The sequence below is a fragment of the Lacerta agilis genome, chromosome 16 (assembly GCF_009819535.1).
Source record: "Lacerta agilis isolate rLacAgi1 chromosome 16, rLacAgi1.pri, whole genome shotgun sequence".
Lineage (NCBI taxonomy): Eukaryota > Metazoa > Chordata > Lepidosauria > Squamata > Lacertidae > Lacerta > Lacerta agilis.
In genome coordinates, this window is record NC_046327.1 from 33,667,760 (window position 1) to 33,691,274 (window position 23,515).

General features: G+C 45.5%; 1 protein-coding gene across 1 annotated transcript in view; it reads right to left on the reverse strand.

Annotated features, from left to right (window-relative positions):
• Window positions 1–20,369, reverse strand: part of ZSWIM4 (zinc finger SWIM-type containing 4) — a 38,264-nt gene extending 17,895 nt beyond the window's left edge. The window contains exons 1-2 of the mRNA XM_033173934.1: window positions 20,152–20,369; window positions 10,967–11,168 (exon numbers count right to left, since the gene is read on the reverse strand). Of these exons, the coding sequence (XP_033029825.1) occupies window positions 10,967–11,168; window positions 20,152–20,310 (361 nt within the window). The 5' untranslated portion in view covers window positions 20,311–20,369. The remainder of the gene's footprint in view (window positions 1–10,966; window positions 11,169–20,151) is intronic.
• Window positions 20,370–23,515: the final 3,146 nt, after the last annotated feature.

The following is a 23,515-nucleotide window of genomic DNA, read 5'->3' on the forward strand; positions in this document are numbered from 1 at the left end:
TCCGGCTTAGAACTGTTGTAGGATAAGATGTAAGAAGTGCACAGGAGAAGAAGATAATAAAATAATTTGGAATAGAGATAGAATTATTAGAAATCAACGCAACTGGAAACTATAATAGGAACTTAAGGATTTTAAGATATGAGATCACGCATGGGGGAGGGGGAGTTAGAAGGGGAGGGTAAGAGGGAGGGGAAAAGGGGAACTTACAAATATTACTGTGATGATGGATAAATGTCCAATGTAGTAATGTATTAATTTGTGGGCTTTGGAATCATTTTTGTTAATTAATAAGTGTTTATTTGATGTTAATTAATAAGTGTTTATTTGATGATGTATGCAATGATATCTAATTTTAAAAGGGGAGGGAAGAAAATTATTATTCATTAAACGGATAGGCCACCCTTCATCCGAGGATCATGCGGAGCTGCTGAAAAGCCGGAGGAAATCCCACCCACTCAAATATAGGTGAGCTTAGCCCAGACCTGCCTGCAGGGTCCTGATCTTGACTGCACCTCCAGCTTAACAGTGCTGGCCCTGGAAGTGGTACCAGGCAGGTGCCACACACCTGAGCGAGGCGGAAGGAGTCATGGGAGGTGCAGCTCGGCTGCATTGACCAAGTGAGTGAGTCACACACAGATGACGAAAGCAGGCACACTGACAAAGCAGGCAGGGCCCAAGGCCACACCTGTAGACCCTGGTACATCACAGCCCAAGCACAGCAAAGGAGGACACCTTGCTGGTAGTGCCAGCTAGGCCATACGGACCAGTAGAGTGACTCACTCTAACTGGCCCCACACCCTGCAACTTGCCCTCACCCCTCTGGCACGGGGAAGCTCCTGGCTACACAGACAGCAGCCAGGCACAACCCTGTCCTCAACCACAGAGAGAGACAAAGCAGACCTAAGAGCTCTGCAAATTCACCTGGACTTCCACCCTGGCACAGCCCAGGCACAATATACGGTAATAGGCAAAGTTGAAAAACAAACTGCGCCTGCGGGGGAAATGTTACTAACAGCCTTAGGTATGGGGCTCCATTAGGACACATCTAGAAAGCCCACATTTCAGAGATCACAAGCACCGTCTTGGTACTTGGTACTTTGGTACTCCCAGTCCTGTTAACAGCATGTTTGTAACACAACACCAATACGTACGTCTGTGGTGCAGCAGAATGGATAATGCTCAGTTTTGTAAATATTTTTGTTTTCATGTTTGGTAATTCACTCTGAAATCCCCCCCTTAAAATATAAAGCGGTATAGAAATGAAATGAATAATACTACTAATAATAAAAATATAAATATAAAAACTCCCCCACCCCAAAGGCACCTGGACACTCCATTGTGGCCACCACAACCTAGGTTTATGGTGCCATTTGGTGATAAGCTTATAAATCTAAATTTCTAACACTGCCCCTGGCCATCAGTCATTCTAACTGGGGCTGATAGGGGCTGGGGTCTCTGGCAACAACTGGAAGACACCCCTTTGGCTACCCTTATTCTATGAAAACAGGGAACAAAGTAAATACGTCATAATAATTCCGTGGAATAATTTCCTTGAAACTCCAAATGCTTTGTAACCTGTAGGCCCGCCTTCAGTCCTATATTCAGGAAACATGTCACGATACCTTCAGAGTTATAAGCTCCAGTTCAGTGGCAGAGGACAGAAAGGCAAATATTAAAGGGGAACGAAATAATTAATTAAAATAGCTAGCCCCCAGGAAATTAATAAACTGGACAATACAGAACTTCAGAACAACAGAACTTCTGTCAAAGCTCTTTGAACATTGGTTCTAAAACATTAAGAGAGCTATATAAGAGAAGCAGTACATTTAAGTGGCATTTTCAAACAACTTTCTTGCACACAGGGCTCATCTATACTTCCACTTGTTCTGCTGCTTTCCCCCGGGGAATACCCGCTCTTTACTACTGAATTGGAGCAAACATCAATTGGATTTTCCGCGGGTTGACGTACAGTATGCTCCAATTCAGCAGTAAAGAGCGGGTTTTCGAGCGGAAAGCAGCGGGGCAAATGGAAAACCTCTCAGAGCCATGCCTTATAGCCACAGGACAAGCGGCAGTGTGGACAAGCCTTAGGGTAGCAATCCTAAATACTGGGAATTAAGCCCCATTGAACTTAGCGGTATTTACTTCTGAATAAGTCTCCATAGGTTGGTGCTACCACTCGCTCCTGAAAAATGATATGCATTGAGAATCTTGTATTAAATATAGCCACAAAAAGTCTTTTAGCTATTCTGTACATCAGAGTGTGGCCCTCATCATTGGCATAAACATCTACAGTAAGATGGAGAAGCAGCAGCTTTGATTAAAAGTTGTGATAAAACAGAAACCTGTTGAAGCATCAGGGATCAGTCTTGGGACATATTTCAATCAATATTTTTTTATTAGGTAGGAGGAGTTCATTGATAAAGTCTATGATTGACAGGAGGTGAAAAGCCATTGCTTCTAAAGAAACAGGAGGACAAACTGGATTAATTCACTGAGCACAGCAATGGAATGAAATCCCACAGTGGAAAGAGTTGGAGTCATATGCTGAAACTACAACAGTTTTCTGTATTATTAGCAAAGGACTCATCAGCTGCAAATAACAAATGAGGAAAGAACTGGGCAGATCCTGCTCAGTCACAAAAGGCTATGAGCCACCAATGTGATGCAGCTGTAAAAGAGACAAATGTAATTCTTGGCTGTATGAGACGGAGCACTTTCAGCAGGAAGCATTAATGCATTTGCACAAGCCTTTGGCAAGGCGTCATCTAGAAGGCGAACCTGGCTACTACTACTACTATGGCTTATTTAGCTACCTGGAGTATGGCGATTGCAAGATGACTGTGGTAAAAACGTGCCACTGCTTATCGTATTTTGTTTTAGCATTTTTCTATTTTTGCTGTATCAGGAGAACTACTAAAGTGAACCATTAAACTCCAGCCCGCCTGAATGAAGCTAGCTACCTTTTGACTTGCACAGATTTCACATACGTTATACTATAAGCGGTTACTCAAGCCTTGCAGGGTAGCTTATCATTTCTGCTTCCATATGACTCAACTCCAAAGTCTAATCTGAAGTTGTAACGTTTCTGGTTTAGGGAAGCTTTTAATCTTTAATAGACTATTGTATTTTAATATTCTGTTGGAAGCCGCCCAGAGTGACTGGGGAAACCCAGCCAGATGGGCGGGGTACAATTATTATTATTATTATTATTATTGATTGGAGGCTTTAAAAAAACGCTATTGGCAAGCCAAATCTCAGTTTAGGTCTACCAATGCAGAAGAAAAAGGTGACAGGGTGGAGTGTAGGCCTACCACTTCAGATACGGATGGGGATGTCATCTTGAAGGATCCCCCAATTCTTATTATTCTTAAATCTCTTGGCAAGTCTTTACACCTGATTTGGTGTATGTTTGCCGAGAATTCTCTTTATTGTGTTAGCTTTTTTGATTCCTTTCTTTTTTTAACTAGCAGAGAGTTCATTATGCACATGAGCATTTGGAAGCAGGATTCCAGTCACCTGCACCAGAGCAGCACAGCCTGTGATCCCTTTTCACTACGCTGCAAGCCCAGCTCCAACTCCAAAGCCTCATTTTCATTAAAAGGCCAAGCTCTGCTCTCATACAGCTCAACAACTTGCTTGAATAGCAATACCTGCTGCATGCAGAACAAAACAGCTGTTAACTCCAAAGGACAGAAAGGACTTTTGTATTCAAATAACGTGTGGGGGTAGTATCCAAATTAATCAGCATGCTCTCGGCACATTTGCTCTCTTTTATATCTAAGTTTATTTAGGGAGATATTCGTCATACTCCCAGCAGATTGCTTGGACCCATGTTACAAAAAATATGAAATAGTTAAAACATCAAATAAAACAATCCAGACTAAAACAAATTCAAGCTTCAAGGAAAATATTTCAGATCCTTCTCTAAGTGACATTTTGCTTACCCCATATTTATTTATTTACATACTTAATTTATATAGCTGCCCCATAGCAGAAGAACTCTAGGAAGCCAGCGTGGTCTAGTGATTAGTGTCCAACTATTAACTGAGAGATCAGGGTTCAAATCCCCACTCAGTCTTGAAGCTCACTGGGTGACCTTGGGCCAGTCACAGCCTCCTAACCTACCTCACAGGTTGAGAGTGTGAGAAGGGGGGTGAACCGTGCAAGACTTGCAGGAAAAGATAGATGCAATAAATAAGCTCTTCTGCTTATTTGCTTAAGAAAGCTGGAGGAGCCAGTCAGATAGAGTTGTCAGTCGCCAACCTGGCATCCAGAGATCTCCACGTGGTTGTAATTGGAAAAATGCGCCTGGCGCCTGGCTAATTTCTAACACTAGCTCAGGGATGGGGCGAGTTTTACTCCAAACTGAACAAAGTATCAAAGTGGTGATAATAACGTAACAATAAACCAAAACAAACCACCACAAACTGGCTAATAAATGTAAAAAGGAAGTTACTAGGATAATAGCTGAATAAAGGTTAACTAATGACCATTCACACAACCAAAAACATGTTACAATGCCATGTGCAGATCAATACTGGTTCTGCCAAACACATGGAATAGATTATATGCTCGGTGAACGGTCCAATGTCTGAATAACTGAACCATTCAACAAGTGGCTGAAGGTCAAAGCATAGAACAGTATCCTGGTGCCAACAGAAAAATGTAAAGAAGGTTCAAAACAGTTTATAAAAGATGAACTAAACGGAGAGTTCTTCAGTAGGTCTAAGGTTGACACCACCCTGATGAAATTAACATGGGTGGTTGAAGGAAGGAAATGTTCTTCCGTAGGTCTTATATAACCAGCACCATGATGAAGTTAACACATGTGGGCGAATAGAAGAAGACATGTCCTCCAGATTAGCAACAGGTTTCGCCACAAAGCTTCATCATTTCGAGGCTGATCAGACAGAACCGTTAACACGAAATAAGAAAATATTCACAGGCACAGCTCAGGGATGGTGCGAGTTTTACTCCAGCAACATGCAGAGGGCACCTACTCTGTGCTGCAACTACTCAAGATGCAAACTCATATTTGGGGCAGAATTATTCAAACATGCGCACACACCACACAGTGACTCTCCACTGAGCATGCAGACTGCCTCCATTCATTGGCACAGTCTTTGAGGCAACATTTGAGCAAAGATAGGCACTGTTCATGCTATCAAATGAAGCAAGCATGTGTGCTCATTTGCAATGAATAGTGAGCACACATAGCTGAGCTGCCCAAAGAACAGGGAAATGGCTTCAAGCCCCCTCACCCCCTCATTCTTTATAAAAAATGGGCAGTTAAAGATGGCAGGCAGCTAGAAACTGGAACAAGGGGCCAGGATCAGTTACCAGAAGCTAGCAACATTTGCTACTCGGACATACACACTTCTGAACATGAAGGTTTTATTAAGTTATCCAGCTCACAGCTATCGCAAGAATAATCCTCAAGTAAAATTGTCTTTCCTTAAAGTTATCACTGGCACAATTACATAGCTTACTCACTGAACTCTTGTTACGCAAAGAAAAACTTCCTTTTGTCTACCTTGTCTATCAGCCAGTTTCACTGGACAAGCCCTGAGTTCCAATATTAGGACAATGAGACACATTTAACTCTACACTATTGCGGGATTTTGACAGAAATACCTTTCCCATTAGTCTTTTCTTCTAAATGAAAAGCCCCAAACACTTTAACCAGTTCCACTAATAGGCCCTACCCCTATTTAATTGCTCTTTTCCCACTACCCTTTTAGTTCTAGAAAAGAAATTGAAAACATTTTGGCTAGGTGGGGCCATGTATTAGCCATGCTATCTGGGGCCAATGGGATTTGGGAGTTCAAAACATTGGGAGGACAATTAAGTTATTTACCCCAGATTTACACAGCATTTTTAAACAGTGTTAGAAACTGAGACATGAAAGCTAGGAGCTAAATGGCACCTTAATCCTAGGTTATGGGCGCAACAACGGAATGGCTAGGCACACTTTTCTCTTTAGTACAAAGCTGAAAATGAATGGACTGCAGCTAAAATATTATGTTCATTTTTCATATGCAAAAAAATAAAGCCATGCTTCCCCTGCCCACCCACCTAATATTCTTAAGAGGGTCTCTTCTCCAGTCTTCAGAGAGTGGCTGGAAGTGGGGAGGCAGAAAAAGGTCCCCCTTACCTTCCACTCTGCAGTTTTAAACTGAAATCATAGGCCCACCACTGCGCCCGGACCTCAGAAACAGCTTGTGTCAATGAAATTCCTTGTCGCAAAACGTGCCTACAACAACAGGAGTTTTGAACGCTGGTTTTAAAATATTGAATTTTGACCACCACCCTCATGTTATCACCCCACTCCCATCCCATGTGCAAGCACCCTCCCAAGAGAGATACTGATTACTCTGAGCAGATTGTGCTCCATTAGGACTAAATCCGGCTTGAAAAACTAAGCATGTTTACAGTCTGCATGATTAAGAACATAAAATGAGTCTGCCTGATCAGGCCAATGGCCCATCTAATTTAGCATTCTGTTCTCACAGTGGCCAACCAAATGCCTGCGGGAAGCCTGCAAACTGGACATGAGCTCAACAGATTATTTTGGAACTGTAAATGTGTGAATAATCTTGAGATAAAAGAAAGACTTTAACAAAATGTTGTGTTTGGTCTGTATCCAGTACATAAGTTCCAGATTTGTTGTCTTTTTTTGGGGAGGGGAATGATTATTTTTTACAGGGAAAGACACCACTAAGTCATTTTTATTAAACAAGATCCAGTTGTTGAGTTACTTCATCTTTCTTTCTAGAGAACTGAGAGTGCATTATCTCCTACTTGGCCAAAACAACACCGAGTAGGAGGGGAAAACCAAGGTTGGGGATTCAGTGGCCTCCAGAAGTTTTTGGATTCCCTTCAGCGCCAACGAGCATGGCCAATGATCAGGGCAGATCATTCAACATCTAGAGAACCACTGGTTTCCCACCCACCCCTGCTTTAGATGTAACTTTAAGAATAATATGTGACCCAGAGCTAAAATTCCAGAACTTGTTTCAGTGGCATGGCTTTACTTTAAACAGTAGGTGCAGAATGCCATTCCTTTATTGAGCCAGCACTATACAGTATGCAGATCCAATATTAAGAATGGCTTTCATACCAGAAGGGCAGGAGTTTCAGACAGTTTTGCTTCTCTGTTTTAACTCTGTCCAATAAATGTTGCAGCAAGCAGTTCACACTTTTACCGTATTTTCCGGCGTATAAGACGACTGGGCGTATAAGACGACCCCCAACTTTTCCAGTTAAAATACAGTGGTGCCTCGCAAGACGAAATTAATTCGTTCTGCGAGTGCTGTCGTATAGCGAAAATTTCGTCTTGCGAAGCACCAACGGGGGAAGAGCGGTTTGACGAACGGAAAAAAAAATCGCAAAAATTTTTCGTCTTGCGAGTCAGCCTTTCGTTAGCGAATGCCTTTCGTCTAGCGAGTTTTTCGTCTAGCGAGGCATTCGTCTATCGAGGTACCACTGTATAGAGTTTGAGATATACTCGGCCGCAGATTCTCCACCCGGTGTATAAGACGACCCCCGACTTTTGAGAAGATTTTCCTGGATTAAAAAGTAGTCTTATACGCCAGAATATACAGCATATAAAACAATGGCTTAGATCCAAACTAAGTTAGCTGAACTTGCAAATCAGCAAAACTAAGTCTGCCCGTGGTATTTACGGAGCAGGTTTCAAGTATTCCAAGTGCACATATTGTCTCAATGTCTTTACAGCTTGTCCCGATCATGTCTATGTTGTGGGTGCCAAGTCCCAGGGAACAGTGGCTTGTTTAAAGCCACCAAGTTTATTGCTGAGGTGGAAGTTGAACTGGGGATTTCCTGGCACGCAGCTCCCGCTCATCAGTTCTACTTTTGGCTTAGCATTGTTAGCAAGTCTGTAACATCTGCAGCAGTCATATGGGGCAGCTCGGAAGACTTGATGACATGGCAGACTGCTCTGCTCAGGCAGCTTCCAAGATCCCTTGAACAGGTTAGGGGGAGTTGCAGGCAGGAAACCCAATACCATGTTGGCCTTTTTGTTACCAAAAGACTCGGTGCTAGGCAAGGGGCAGGACAAGGAGAAAGGAATGTAAATCTGAAAGTGGAAGCCTGTCTCCTGAGCACTGTTACATAGCAGAATGACCCTGTTGGTGGTGGTGAGCTTCACATCTATTGTACGGAAATGTTAAAATAATTTTCAGCCTTTATTGGGCATGGTTGTTGTTTTTTTGAAAATCACACATGTACTAGAAAGGGGGAGGGAGGAAGAGAACCTTTTTTGCCAAGGTTATCTTGACCTCCAGTCTTGTGTTTCAAGGTCGCATCACTGGAATACGATATTACGCCAAAATCTTGAGTTCTAGCCACTACAGAATATTTAATGTTCTGTTTGCTTTTATATGACCAGAAGACAGCAGATTATTATCAGGCAGGTGGTAGGAGTACAGCAACTGCAGACCGAAGATGGGCAAGAAAGGACCAGAAGAGCTAGAACCGACACAGAAGAAAACAGCTGCTGCCAACAAGTCTTGTGACAAAAACAGAGCAAGTCCTAATGTTAGCTCTATATTCTCAGCATGTTTTGGGTGTAACATTCACAAGGTTCATTCACTGCAAAACATGCTATTTCTCTAAGCATTCAGATGAACATAGAATATTAATTCTCAAATGCTAGCATGCCACTCACGATATATGGCAGAAACTCAAGTAGACAGGAAAGTGTCGTGGTGCTCTAAATACCCTTCTAATAATACCCGAGGGTAATGTAAGCCGAAGTTCTACTGTACAAGTCATAAATTCAACTATGTGACATTGAGAAGATAATGTTATTGTTAAATTTTTTTAGATGTAAAGTATTAAGAGTAAGACCAGTATAGGATTGAACTACAGTGGTACCTCCAGTTGTGGATGGGAGGTGCCTGTTCTGCTCATGCGCAATAGAGTGCTTCTGCGCATGCGCGAGCAGCGAAACCCGGAAAAATACTTCTGGGTTTGTCGCTTTCGCAACCCGAAGTTTACATTACCCGAGGGTAACGTAAGCCAAAGTTCTACTGAACAAGTCATAAATTCAACTATGTGAAATTTGAGAAGATAATGTTATTGTTATATATTTTTTTAGATGTAAAGTAATAAGCGCTGGGACACAAAAGCAGAGCTCAAATAAAACAGCTGTTAAGAAATAGCCAAATGCACTTCTGTTAACGAAGCAGCAGGAAGACTCAGCAGCGCTCGTGTTCTAACGTGGGCCGACACAAGGAAGAGACAGGAAGCAGCCATGGCTCAGGGAACAGAAACATAGCAAGGATTTCATGTTCATTAATGCAGGGGGCTCCATTCTGGCCATACACATATGGGGCCAACCCTCTGCAGGATGCTTATAGAAGTCTGCAAGTCCCTTCCAACTCAATTCTAGGATTCTATGAGGGGTGTACACGCGAAGCAAACGCTGGCATTAACACAAATACATTATCAAATTGATGACTTTGTAAAGTTAAAAAGTGAAGAGATTTTCTTGAGCCAAAAGAAAGCCAGTTAGTCAGCTGAGCTAGTCACTTCCCTTCCAGCCCAGTTCACAGATAGCCTATTAATATTTCAGTAACAGTCATCAAGGATCCACCCACAACTAATCCTGTTATTAGAGAAGTTTTCCTGCTCAAGATCATCAACAAGTGCCTGGTCTCATCAGGGATGCGAGTAGTTCCGCAACTTTACTGCCCAACTACAGAATCCGAGGCCACAGTTTGGCAACCTAATGGAGCCTTTTCTTTATTCAAGGAAGTCTAAGCCTCATGCTTGTGCAGAAATGATCAACAACAAAGCAAGAGGCAGAGATTGCAACTGTCGGGAGCAAATACTATGCAGAGCTCCAGAGTCCAATTCTTCCCACAAGACACTATACAAGCAGACGGGGCGAAGCCGGAGTTGCCTGCTGCTCAGTGCCTCATCGTGAGCATCCAAAACACACCCTTCATTAATTCATACAAAAAGGGCATATAAAGAAAGGACAAAGAGGAGGGAGCTTTCTACAGCAGACGTTCAATTTTGGTATACCCCACCTTTGGTTACTTAAAGCATTCAGAAAGCTCCAACAGATCATTTGGACATAAACTGAGTCGCTGGAATAGGGGGAAAGTTGTATTTTTGTGGCAGACACACTCTGTTTTATTTAAATATCCCCTGCCCCGGTATTGATTGCCTCAAAAACATTTCCTCTACAACCTAGGTCTTGGAACAAACATGTATTCCCTTCCCAGGTTGTCCTGAAACCAGTCCCCCTTTCCCTCTGCATCATCCAACCCATGCCACCTAAAAACATTTGCAAAGTTTCTGAACCCAGACAGACAACGCAGGAATATTTAAAGCCACAAAAACAAAAAGGCACGTGACTTGGGACATCAAGTAACTATAGCCTTGATCGTTAATCCCCTTTGTATGTTAATCCAAGAATGGCAAGAGTGTAGCAACCTGCCACATGATCTTACATGAGCAGCTGTTAACTTGGCTTGCCCCATTACCTTGGAAACCTCTATGGTAGCAGCGGGCTGCTATCTTGCTCACTCACGGTTGCGACAAATGGCAAGATCGCATACCCTTGTTTCCCCAGCCTGTCTATGTGAGAAATAAGACTGGCCACTTAGTCCAATGCATACTCACTCAGAAAAGCTTGAATTCAAGAGTATTTCCTCCCACATACATGCATATGCTGGAGTGCCTTTCCAGACTTTTCAACTGCATGCAAGCATAGTTTGATCACAGCTTTAACTTTGCCACAAGGATTTTCCTTTGAGCAATGGGACATTCCCTCCCTCTCCTTCCCCCCCCCAATTGCTCCATCAGCACAAAGATTTCTGCTTGTGCAACAGAAAGCTCTCCCCCTGCATGCCCCCCTAAATCTATTCCAGGGGTTCCCCCGACCCTCTGGAGCAGTGTGCAAGATTCATCCAACACAAAAGCCACTTACCTACTTGCAGGACACGGTCAACAGCACCCGACTGTAACAAATTCAGGCCACGGTTAAAGGGCACACGCGAGTCTCGCTCACCCTCCGGAGGGTGATAGCCAAGGGATGAATACATGCATATTTCTCGCTCACTCCGTGGGAAGGACCAGAAAACAATGCGCTTCTGCACAGGTTCCGGGACGCGGGAGAAACGCTCTTCTACCTGGACGAGAGGAATAAGATCACCATTAGGACTATAACATCCTGGGACCAGGGATCTGAATGACAACTATCTCCTGTATAAACCCATTCATCTCTTAAGATCCTCCAGGTGCCATCCTTGCAGCCCCAACCTTTAGACCCAAGGATGAAGTCTTTTCTGTGGCGGCACCTGAGTGATGGAACTCCCTCGCCTGAGATAACTGCCAGGCACCAACTCTTAGCTTTTACACTGCCCTGTGGTATAGCAGTGTTGGACTAGGACCTGGAGTGCAAGGTTCATGTCCCCACTCAGCTGTGGAACTCACTGGGTGACCTTGGGCCAATCACTGGGTTTTTCATGACTGACTTGGTTCCTTTTCCTGTTAAAACTTTTATGTTTTATATCCAGAGCTTTACTTTTATTGCTATTCAACTGTCAAGCCTAACACAGAAGATTAGAATCTAAATGTTTAAAACAATACATAGGTGCATCTTTTGGCCCTGGTCGCCCCCAAACGAGCCTGCCAGGCCCTCTGCCTGACATCCTTGAACAGGGATGCCATAAACTGATACAGTGGTACCTCCAGTTGCAGACGGGATCCGTTCCGGAGGTCCGGTCGGATCCCGAGGTTTCTGCAACCTGGGGACCACTTCTGCGCATGCGGCGAAACCCAGTAAAATACTTCCGGGTTTGCCGCACGCACATCCCAAAGTTTATGTAACCAGAGGGTTATGTAAACGGAGGTACGACCGTATACACTTTGATCACAAGGCAAAGCTGCATTCCCCACCCTGGCCTTGATGCAGCAGGGATGGGAAAGCTGTCGCTTGACGCCCTCTCATCAGCCCTAGCCAGCAGGGCCAGTGATCAGGGATGATTGCAGCTGGAGTTCAGCAACATCTGGAGAGAAACCGCATTGGCTGTCTGGGCACAAACACCTTATTTTCATGACACCGGGGTATGACTAAAAATCTTTTTCAAATTCCTAGACACCAATGTGGTCAAGCAGATGGATGGCCAGCTATTTGGGCTGCTACCCACCCCGCTGAGCTCTCTGTGCCTAGTGAATTGGAATTCCTAAGTATTTGGTGGGGTTGAGGGTGGAGACGGCATGAAGCCACATGATACTGGAAGCCACAGAATTGTGACAGGCCTGGGAAAGGAATGCAAATGCTTACGCAAAGATGCGATCGCCAAGCATCAGCTACCATAAACCAGAGGCATAGAGCCATCATTGTGGCTTGTTAGTAGCCCGTAGCTCAGAAAAAGGAGAGAAGCTATGGTGAAGGCTGCTCTGGGCCAATAGCAACCCCCGCCCAGAGAGCAGAGAGTTCCTGCTGCCACAGATAAAAGGAAGGGGGGGGAGTGAAGCCAGGTACTACCACACACCATGCTAAGCTCCTGTCCGGTGAGAGCTGGGTCCCATGATCACCTTGACTTCCTTTGGTCATAGCATACCTGGCTAGTTAGTGCAAGTAAGTTTGGAGTTCCTTCCTCTCTCCTCGCCCTCCATTTTGGTCACTGAGCCTCGGAGCCTCATTCCCCTTTAGACCAAGCCTGAACAACATTGACATTGATTACAACCCCCAAAGGTGGGGAGGCCCCAGCGTGTTAATGGGAAAGTCCAAGCACACCAAGAGCAGCATACGAATGGGAGAATGGCCATATCATAACCTCCTTATTGCTCCTCCATTTCCTGAATTCAGAAATGTATGCTGGGTTTGTCACCCAGCATACCCTGTGCTGGCCTTTGGGAGAGACTGTGAGCCTGTCTCTCTGGGCAAAGGATTGAAATCTCTGTATATAGTTGTGTTTTATGTAGACCAGTAGTGATATAGTGTAATATAAATGAATACTTTGGAGAAGAACTGAATGGTTGGGGTGTTTATTCCATCAAGGGAATTCTCCAATAGAGATCTGGATTGCTGCTGCTGCTGCGAAGATGCAGGAAGACTTTCTGGGTAACTCTGCTGTGAGACGGTAAAAGGGACCCCAAAGTGTTGGAGCACAAATCGTCTAACACCCTGGAAGAGCAAATGCCTTAGGTCCATGTTTTTCAACCTTTCAGTCCAGCACTCATTTCTCAAAACAAAACCACCACCAAACTGGGAGGGGTAGCTAATACCACCAAAGATGGAATTAGGATTCAATATTAGTTTAACAGATTGGAGAACTGGGCCCAAACTAACAAAATGAATTTCAACAGGAACAAATGTCAGTTTCTACACTTAGGAAGGAATAACCAGCTGCACAAATATAAAGTGGGGGACACCTGACTTAGTAGTACATGCGAAAAGGATCTAGGGGTCTTAGTAAACCACAAACTTAACATGAGTCAACAGTGCGATGCAGCAGCAAAAAAAGCTAAGGTTATTCTAGGCTGCACCAACAGAAGTATAGAGTTCAAGTCAAGGGTAGTAATAGAACCACTCTATTCTGCCTTGGTCAGATCACACCTGGAATACTGTGTCCAATTTTGGGCTTCACAATTTAAGAAGGATATTGACAAAACTGGAACATGTTCAGAGGAGTGTGACCAAGATGATCAAGGGTCTGGAAACCAAGCCTTGTGAGGAACAGTTGAGGGAGCTGGATATGTTTAGCCTGGAAAAGAGGAGAGTGAGAGGAGACCTGATAGCCATCTTCAATTATCATTAGAGCTGTTACGTGGAAGATGGCGAAAGCTTGTTTTCTCCTGCTCAGAAGGTTAGGACTTGAACCAATGGTTTCTAGTTACAAGAAAGGAGATTCCTAGGTCAAAGGGCAGCATCAGGAATGGGAATGTTATTGGCACCTGCCATGGGCTACACTGCAACAGGGGGTCAAATGCCAGTCTCTGGAGCCTCCTGCTCCTTCTTCTTGCTATTCTTGCCTACCATCCCCAAGCAAATGAACAGTGATAGGAGGGAGGAGGAGCTTCTACCCACCTTGCCAATCTCTCTCTCTCTCCCTCTCTCTCTCTGGATAGCTGCACAGACTGGGCTTAAAAGGAGAAGTTGTGTAACCAAGCAGTGGTGATAGCAAGAAGGAGGTGGCAGTTTCCAATGAGGGGTTGCAGTTTGCCCAACAGCCCTCCAAAACCTGGAGCCAGCTCCAACGCCTCTCTCATATTCCAGTCTATGGATTATTCTCCCACTTCTTCTGAATTTTCTGCCTGGGCACAGACTCCGGGCCCTTCAGCCTCCATCTCTTGGGATCGTTCTAATTCATCTGGCTTATCTTACTCACAAAGCTCCTCCTGCCCTAGAGACAGCAGGTGACTTCAGCCCCAGCCAAACCAACCTCCCACTTCCCCACATCTGTGACAGACTGTGCGCAAACATTCTGCATGGCCCATTTCATTCTCGCTTCTCAGAACGCTCAAGACACCATAGAACAGCTCAGCCAACAGGTGCCAGAAGTTTCAGCACTGCTGCAACCAGATCTCTTAAATGCATCACAACAGGCACACTAACTTCTAAATCTATACACCGATTTCCTTGCAAAGGATACTCAAAATTGGCCTTCTCTTCTATTTCTGGTTCCAGACTCCCACACAGTTGCCACGACCAATTGACGCCACAAGGAAAAGACTTTTCCTTCACTTCAGCATAAATGGTGGCCACACAAAGTCTTGGTATTCAGAGAATGGCCAGCAAGGATCAGGCAGGCTCCTAAACGTCCACTCACAGATATTTCCTCCTAGTCCAGTTTATGTAGCTTATAGGTACACAATTCCAACTCTGTCCGGAAAACAGAAACTGGTCCACATGTTGCCACTTAACCAACTTATTTCTCTTCTTGCTAATTTATGTTAATACAAGCAGCTACCTCGTTGGAGGAGGTTTTCTCCCATATTAAGCAATGGTCTGCTTACAAATATTCTCAGATTTCATCCAGCCTTCTTTTCCCCCCTGCTCCCTCGCCCAATCTTCTCAAATTAAAGATAAAAGAAAGAGCAAATCTTTCAGCCTAAATCTTTGCCTAAATTCTACCCGATAGTTTCTTCAGGTAACAGAGCATTATCTACTCTTGCCTCACAAGCAGCAGCTGAATGTTTGGCATAGGAAGATGGTCGTAAGACTCCAAAATTTCACTAAACCCTCCTCCTCTTGTGCCAAATTTGTAAGTAACCTTGTGATTCAATCCAAACTTGGGCAGAACTGGATTCCTTACAAACACACACACACACACACACACGGTCTTAATATGTCATTCCCTTTTGGCCCTCTTCTCCATGCAGTCATCTTGACTACTGGAATTTCTCCCACTTAATCTGTTCTGATGCTTTCATTAAATTCATCTCCCGCACACCATATTGCTATTCTCACACCACCTTTTTGCCAAAATTTTCAGCTCTTTCAGCATCGGGCTTCGAGTTCATAGTTCTCTTCCAGTGCTTTCCCTGTGTCTCCATGCGGGTTTTCTTTCTAACACCCCATTTTCTTAATCCCCCCATCCCCTTTCACACTGCTCTTGACACAGGAAGCAGATGCCAGGGCCGTAGCTGGGGAGGGTGGAGGCTGAAGCTTCCATAGGCACACCATTGAGGCTCCCATCCTGTGTGTGTACACACAAATGCGCACACGGGGGGGGGCACCAAACTGGGTCTTTGACCTGGGTGAAATAAAGCCTAGTTTCAGCCCTGCTTTCATCTAGTCCTCCTGGCAAAACTCATCTTACACACAGTCTCCCTAAGGAACAGAGAGTTATAGGTTGGATTACTGCAACACGTTATATGCAGTTCTGTGTCTGAAGAACGTTTGGAAACCAGCTGGTGCAGAATTTGGTGGCCAGGTTGCTCACTGGGGAAAGACAGTTTTAGCATATTACACTGATCCTGGCCCACCTGAACTGGCTGCCAATTAGTTTCTGGGCACAATTCAAAGGGCTGGATTTGACCTATAAAGCTTTAAATGGCTTAGGGCTGCAATCCCTGAAAGACCGCCTCTCCCCATATGAACCGACCCAGACTCAGAGATCCTCTGAGGCCCTTCTTCACGTGCCTCCTCCATGAGGGGTCCAAAGGGTGGCAACACAAGAACAGCCCTTTTCTGCAGTGGCCCCTCATTTGTGGAATGCTCTCTGCCCAGGGAGGTTTGTCTGGCACCTTCATAATACATCTTTAGGTGTTAGGTGTCAACCAGGCCTTTAGCTGATTAATAGTCGTGGGTCTTTTAAATGTGTTGGGGGGGGGAGGAGTTACTGTTTTGTTTTGCTTTTGATCTAACTATTTGTCTGTGCTTTTATCCTGTATTTTTATCTTGTGAACCGCCTTGAGATCTTCAGATGAAGGGCAGTATATACCGTAAATTTAATAAATAAATAAGCTTCAAGCTGTTCTGTGTTAACTTCCCTGTAGTATCTTCCGGCTATTCTTTAATCAAACACTGGGGGGAAATCCAAATGGAAGAGTGACTGTGTCCCACTAACCCACTGAAAGATCTCCTGCACAAGCCTCATTGAAACAAATGTGAGCTTCCTAAAAGCAACTGCCAATAATTTCCAGGCCAAGGTCAAGGTTTTGATGTATACAACCCTATAGATCGTCTCGTCCCTTACATATCCTTATATGGCTCTGCAGATGTGGGCCTCCTGCAGATACCATCTTATGAGAAGGTCTGCTCTGCACAATATAGGAATGAGGCCTTAAGTGTTGTGGCACCTGCCCCCTAGGAATTCCCTCCCCTTAAATATTAGACAGTCACCATCTATGGTGCCTATGGAAGGGCTCCACGTTCCAACAAGCCTTTTCGTTCCCAGTCTGCATCTATACTGGAATTGTTTTAAAGATGTTTTATCACTGATCATCTGCTACTCTGGGCAACTCTGAAATTATTATAAATTTAATAAATAAATAACAATAAATAAATAATTCAATAAATAAATGGGGCTTGCATAGCAAACCTCCCAGTGGATTTCACCTAAAGAATCAGACTCATCCACATCAAACTTCACTGCTCTTAACTGCACCAGAGAATTCATCACCTGATAACAGCTACCGGTATATAGAATCATAGAGTTGGAAGAGACCACAAGGGCCATCCAGTCCAACCCCCTGCCAAGCAGGAAACACCATCAAAGCATTCCTGACAGATGGCTGTCAAGCCTCTGCTTAAAGACCTCCAAAGAAGGAGACTCCACCACACTCCTTTTATATATTTGAACCTCACACAACCAGAAGGCTTCCCCTGTATATTCCTGTTTGTACTTCAGTCAGCTAGGAACAGTGTTTAATAAAGTGACTTGATGGAGAGAACCTAACACACAGCCCAAGAGCAATATGAGAAAGTCAGTCAGGAATGGTGCATTATGGCAAAAGTGTCCTTCAATTTAAATGGGGGGGGGGGGGAGGGAGGAAGGAAAGATAACAAGCCAATGCTGAAAATCAAGGTATGAAACTACGGAGGACCAGTTCCGAGCAGGTATATGCTACAGACAAGTGGACCTGCAGTCCTGTTCACAGGCCCTGCTAAAATCCTCAATGGAATGTAAGCAGTCAACTGTACAACTGACTACAACTTCTACATAGACTCTGCCACTTCATGTAGCTAAGTGAGCACCAAGCTTAGTTTTCACTAAGGTAGTAAACCTATGTCCTGTTTGCTATTATTTAGATTGAAGTTGGGAGCTCTTATGATAGAATACTCCTTCATACACACATTTCCTTGAACATGGAATATGTCTGGGAGAAAGATAGGCTAGAAACCTTCTCCCAAATATGTTCCTCTTCCTTGTGAAATAAACCAATTTGTTTAGAGAAGAATTTATTAATACACCCACCACCACCACCTGCAGCCTAAAGTGGAAGAGGCCAGACACAGGTCTATGTGAAATGATCAAGAGAAAGGCTAATTTATAGGCCATGGTTACAACCCTGTCAATTCACAGTGAGAATTCCATTTATTGAACTTGAGACGAGGTACCAAGTTAAAAGGCGACTCTTTGGCTGTGCTTTACAACAGCTACTCAGTTCAAATCCACATGCAAGATAAGGACTATGCCTGCTCCAAATGACTAAATGGGGTTTTTTTTGGGGGGGAGGGATACCCAGTTCTATCCTTTCATTTGCTCCAGAGTTCTAATATGCCTCAAAGCCAAGGCAAATTGAGGAGGTGAGGATGCCTGATAACTCTAAGCACTGGCACAGTAGTCCAGAGAATCATCCTTGTGGACTAGCCCATTAAATGAGCAGAATTCAGGATTTTTCAATGGGTTCTTTGCGGACACAGCAGCCTTTTCCCTAGGGACACCCCTCTCCTTTTTACACTAGCCTGATGAAACCTTTTCCAGTCTTGCAAATTAAAAAAGATTAGAGGGGATATGTTTTTTCAGCCCAGAGCTCCTCCGCATTCCCTCCTATTTCAGGTGTGCAGGTGCTTGGACTTGGAAGTTTCACTCATTGGTGGCAGTGACAAGTGACTCTTGTCTGACGAGTTTCCCAGCCTGACACAGAAATCAAACCCTGTTGTCTCCCTGGATGGAACTGCAGCTGCTTACAAGGAATTCTTAGATTTGAGGGAAGGAAGTAGCTGAGCTTTGATCTCCAAGAACTGTGAGCAAGTGTGGCTCTGACAAATTTCAGAAAGAGGAGAAGAACGTGTGTAGCGAGCCTAGCCTCCCCGCACCCTCCACGCCGCAGTATCACAACCTTACCTTCTCCTAGGCTTTGCCCAGACTAGTCCTGGCTCTCTCGGCTAGCCAAAGTTAGCTAGTTTCAACTATCCCAATTAACACCCACTCCGCCTATGTCTCAGCAGGCACACTTTTTTTAAAGAAAGCCTTTAAAGGGCACCCTAGGATAACCACTTCCTCCAGATCAAGCTGGGTAAAAGCATCATTTGAACAGAGGGCAGGGGTTGTGGGTGAGAGACAATCACAAACAGATGCAGAATAAAACATAGCAAGTAGTACGCAAAAGAAAGCCAGGAGATAAAGTCATGTTTTCCTTCCAATCTCAACGGACCTTGGAAGCCTGGCTGTAAATCCTGGTGGAATCACACAAAAAGGCATTTGAGAAAAATACTGGAGCTTCTCCTTAAATCAACAACTTAAAAAAGTCAAGGTATATGGACTAAAGAAAGAAATAGATCCGGAATGTAATTGTCAGTCACTCTGGGGAGACCTAGAGGAAGTCCACTAAATCGCAATATATCAACCAAGGCCATCAGCCCCCTACTTACCTCATGGGTTCAAAAGCTATCCTGACCCCCAATAATCCAGTCGGCCAAAATTTCACCTCCCAGGAAAGGATGTTAGGAGACAGAGCATACAAAACCAAGTGTGAATGACAAGATGATAGGGTGGCAGCAGCAGCGGGAGGGGGAAGAATTAAAAGGAAGAAAGGAGCTGGCCCCAGCAAAGACTACAGGGAGATAGCAGAGGGTAGAGATTGGTGGGGGGAGAGAAAAACAAACAGATTAGGCTCGGCTTTGTTCAAGCCTGGCTAGTAGGTAGGATTGTCAACTAAAGGGGCGCGCAGAATTCCTGCCTTCCCTTCTCCTGCCTGCATAAATCCAGCCGGCGAAGCCCCTCGACGACGCTGCCACCTGCACCCCGACCCATTGTTCGAAGGGGCCGAACCCCACAAGGGCAGCTTCAAAGGAGCGGGCAGCCCCAACTTCCACGGCCTGAGGCCACGGAATCGGCTTTGCAACGCCAGGCCGCAGCCGTCGGAAAAAAAGAAACGGGGGGGGGGAGAAAAAGCGGGGGGCTTCAAAAGGGGGGAAGGGTTCGTACGCGGCCGGGGATGGGGGGGCCGAGATATAGGAATGCGCTCCTGAGGACGTGCAGAGTGCCTTCGCCGTCCAGCAACCTCAGCGGAGACAAGGGTGTAGCGGGAGGAAGGCTTGCCAGGCAGCTGTGAGCCCCGGCACCTCAGAAGGAGAGAGAGAGGCGAAGGGAGCCTCGGAAGCGCCGGCACCTTCCCACGCTGCGGCCGGCATCTCTCGGCCCCGGCGCCTCCAGGGCGGCCCGGGGGGGGAAGCGGAGAATCTGCAGCCTCCCCCTACGCTCCTGCCCTCACCTGCTCGAAGGCCCACGTCTCCGCCACCCGCCGGGCGCTGAGGTCCAGAAGCGTCTCGACGGCGCTGGGGGCCGAGGTGGCGGCGGAGGCGGCGCCCGGCCCCGGCTCGGGCTGCTCCCCGGAGCCGCCGCACCTGCGCTTGGCGGGCGGGGGCTCCATAGGCCTGGCCGATCCCCGGCCTCTCCTGCGCGCCTTGCCCGGAAACCCAGCGGCGGAGGCGGAGGCGGCCCGGGCCTGGCCCGCTCAGTCGGCCGTTCCTCCTTCTCCGCTGGCGTCGGCGGCGTCGGATGCGGCCCCTTTAAGGAGCTCCCACAACAATGAGCTCGGCGGCCGCGGCCTCGCCGGTCCTCCCTTTTCAACCTGCTCGCCTCCCATTGGGTGGCCGGCGAGGGAGAGACCTGCGAGGATTGGGCGAGCTCGGCTGCCGCTCAAGGAGGAAACAATGCACGCCCCCATGTCCTGGGGTTTAAATAAATATTAAAAAAAGGAAAGAAAGGAAAGTGGGAGGGGAGGGCCGTCTGGGGGGAAAAGGTGTCAATCAAAGGTCGAGAGTCCCACCCAGCCAATCAGGCAAGGCGGGGGCGGCCTTAGTCCTTCCGATGGGGTTCTATGTGGGCGTGGCCTGCGCTGCGAGCCTTCCATTCACAACATTCTGGAGCCGGCTGGGAATGGCAACAATGTGGCGAGCCGCGCATTCCAAGCCGGGAAGGGGCCGCCTCCGCCGTCCGTCACTCCCCGGGGGCTCATCGCCGCCGCGCCCTCGCCTTCCTCACCACCGGACTCGAGGGAGGCGGGGGGAGCCGAGCTGCTCTGCTGCGAGCCACCTTCATTCACAAAATGACCAGGAAGAAAAGTCGTTTCCAATGCGAAAGCGTAAGGAGCAAACTTTTAAACTAGGCCTGTTGTGGAAGAATTCAGCCCCCCATCCTCTGGGGCTAAAGGAGCAGGAGTCAGACATCAAGGGTTTCCTCCACCCCAACCCCCCTCATATAACCGGGGGGGGGTGTGTGGCGGCGGGATCTTAATCACATTAACTGAATCATTTTCGCTTTTTAAATACAGCAACAGGACAATTCCAGGTAGCATCCCGTTTCAGTATCCGCTCCAAGAATGCACACACGTCACCATTTCGTCAAACACTTTTGCAGAAAAGCTGCCAGTCTCCAGACTTGCCATATAGCTTGGACATTCTTAAAACGACACTTGAAAGAAAATGGCTTGGGGATATTGAATCTCCCCCTGAATAAGCACTACTAAGTATTACTTGGGGGGGGGGCGGGGAATAAGGCAATATAAAGGACTATAACAGGATCTAATAATGATAGCCACAACATTAATGGTCCTGTCACCTGCTCATCTCATTGGGAGCGATGCCAAACCGCCATCTACAAGGGACAAACAGGCCAGCAAAAGAATAATGGACACAAATCTGACATCAAAAGGGTCAATATTCAACAACCAGCGGGAGAACATTTCAACCTCCTACAATACTCTTTTACAGACCTTTGTCCTTCTTGGACAAAAGGACTTCAAAGGGAATCCTTAGTGTGAAACTGATGAGTTGCAACTTGACAAGAAGTTAAGTTCAATCACCTGTGGTCTGATTCAACATAACGGGTTTTCAACCTCACTACAGGTGTCAATTAGCTTACAAATGCCAGGATGTCTGCTATCTTCAACACTGCTTTGTGAATGGTTGCTGTAATTATCAGTGTTCCCCCCCCTTTTGTTTTTGCATTTCATTTCCCCCTTAATTCATTTCTTTTGTGTGTGTGTTTCTCTACGTCCATATACTTGCCAACACTTCGTGCATATGATAAAATGGACTTTAGTCCATAAAGGTTGATGCCATAATAAATTAGTTTAACCTTCATGTTTTGGAGCAGCTAACATGGTTATAACTCTGGTAAATATTATACAGCACTTTATGTCAAAGGTGAAATTTGAACCAGAGACTACCTTGTTCACAGCACATGTAAAAAAGGCTAAGAGATCATAATGCAACCATCCAGAGATCACAACTTTGGAAAGGCAATAGTTAATAGTTGGAACTGCGCAGAATTTATACTAATACCAGTCACCTCAAGTCAGGGACCTTGCAACATAACCTTCACAAGATTCCTAATTTATGTTTCTCCTCCCCTCCTTGGAGGGGATAGGGCAGGACTTCCCAGACTTGAGTCCCCAGCTGTTGTTGGGCTACAACTCCCAGCATCCCTAGCTAACAGGACCAGTGGTCAGGGATGATGTGGATTGTAGTCTAAGAACAGCTGGAGACCCAAGTTTGGGAAACTCTGGTCTAGGGGCTTCAGGTTGCTCCTTGTCCTGCAAATTGAAAACAGATGATTGCACTAGAGGTTTCTCATCCAAAATCTCTTCCACTAAACTCTTGAACTTTATGTGCATTTATTTACACAGATTGAATGTATACAAACACCAGCAAGGATGGAGCAACATGATGCTGCACACTGAATTTGATAACTGCATCATTTATAGTGCAGACTCAGAAGTTAAGTCCAACTGTGCACACTGGGGGTTTGACCTGTCTGGTATGTTAGGATTGCAGCCTAAGGCAACTAGTCTCCTGCTCATTTAATAATCAGAAAGTTCTCCTTAGAAACTATGCAAGAGCTCCTGTCCTTTTCTGCAGGGCTTGCCCAGGAAAACTTCCTGATGGATTGTGCCCCGTGGGTCAGACATTTCGAACTCTACTAGCCTTCACAGCACCCTTGGCTTACAGAGCTTACCCTTGGCTTATCTGGTGTAATCAAGCCTGTTCTACAGAAACCAAGCATGATGAAGGGCAAAGCATTTCAGCACATGGGCAGTGGAAAAGCTGGCTTCCAGGAACATTCCTACTAGTCATAAGATGGATTGCAGCATGGAAACCTAATAGGGCTCATTCCTCCAAAGACAACCCAATGAAGTAATCAGGGCTATGTGTCATCATGCCAGATTGATACTGTACTATTCTGCCTCGTTTGAAATAAGAGTGCAATTCTGGCAAGAATGCCCTGAAGGTGAAATGGTTTGGGGTGAGCAACTTCATAGAAATCTGGCATGTGCCACACCAGGAACCAAGCCACATATGAGGGCATCATACTGTCATCAGTTCAGATTGTGGGTGAGGACTGTCCTGTGTCTGGGTGCTCTTCTCTGTAGAAAAACGAAACAAAATCTCCCTGCAAACTATGTGGCAGCATTAAAAAAAAATGTGATCAGCACCAGCTGCTGAAGTGGTAAAATCTGTCTGTTTGCATGAAGATCCTTGAGCTCATTAGGAAATGTGGGGTACCAATGTAAGAAAAAGAGTACACACAAATATACATTATTTAATAAATGTAAAAAAAAACCCAACGAGGAT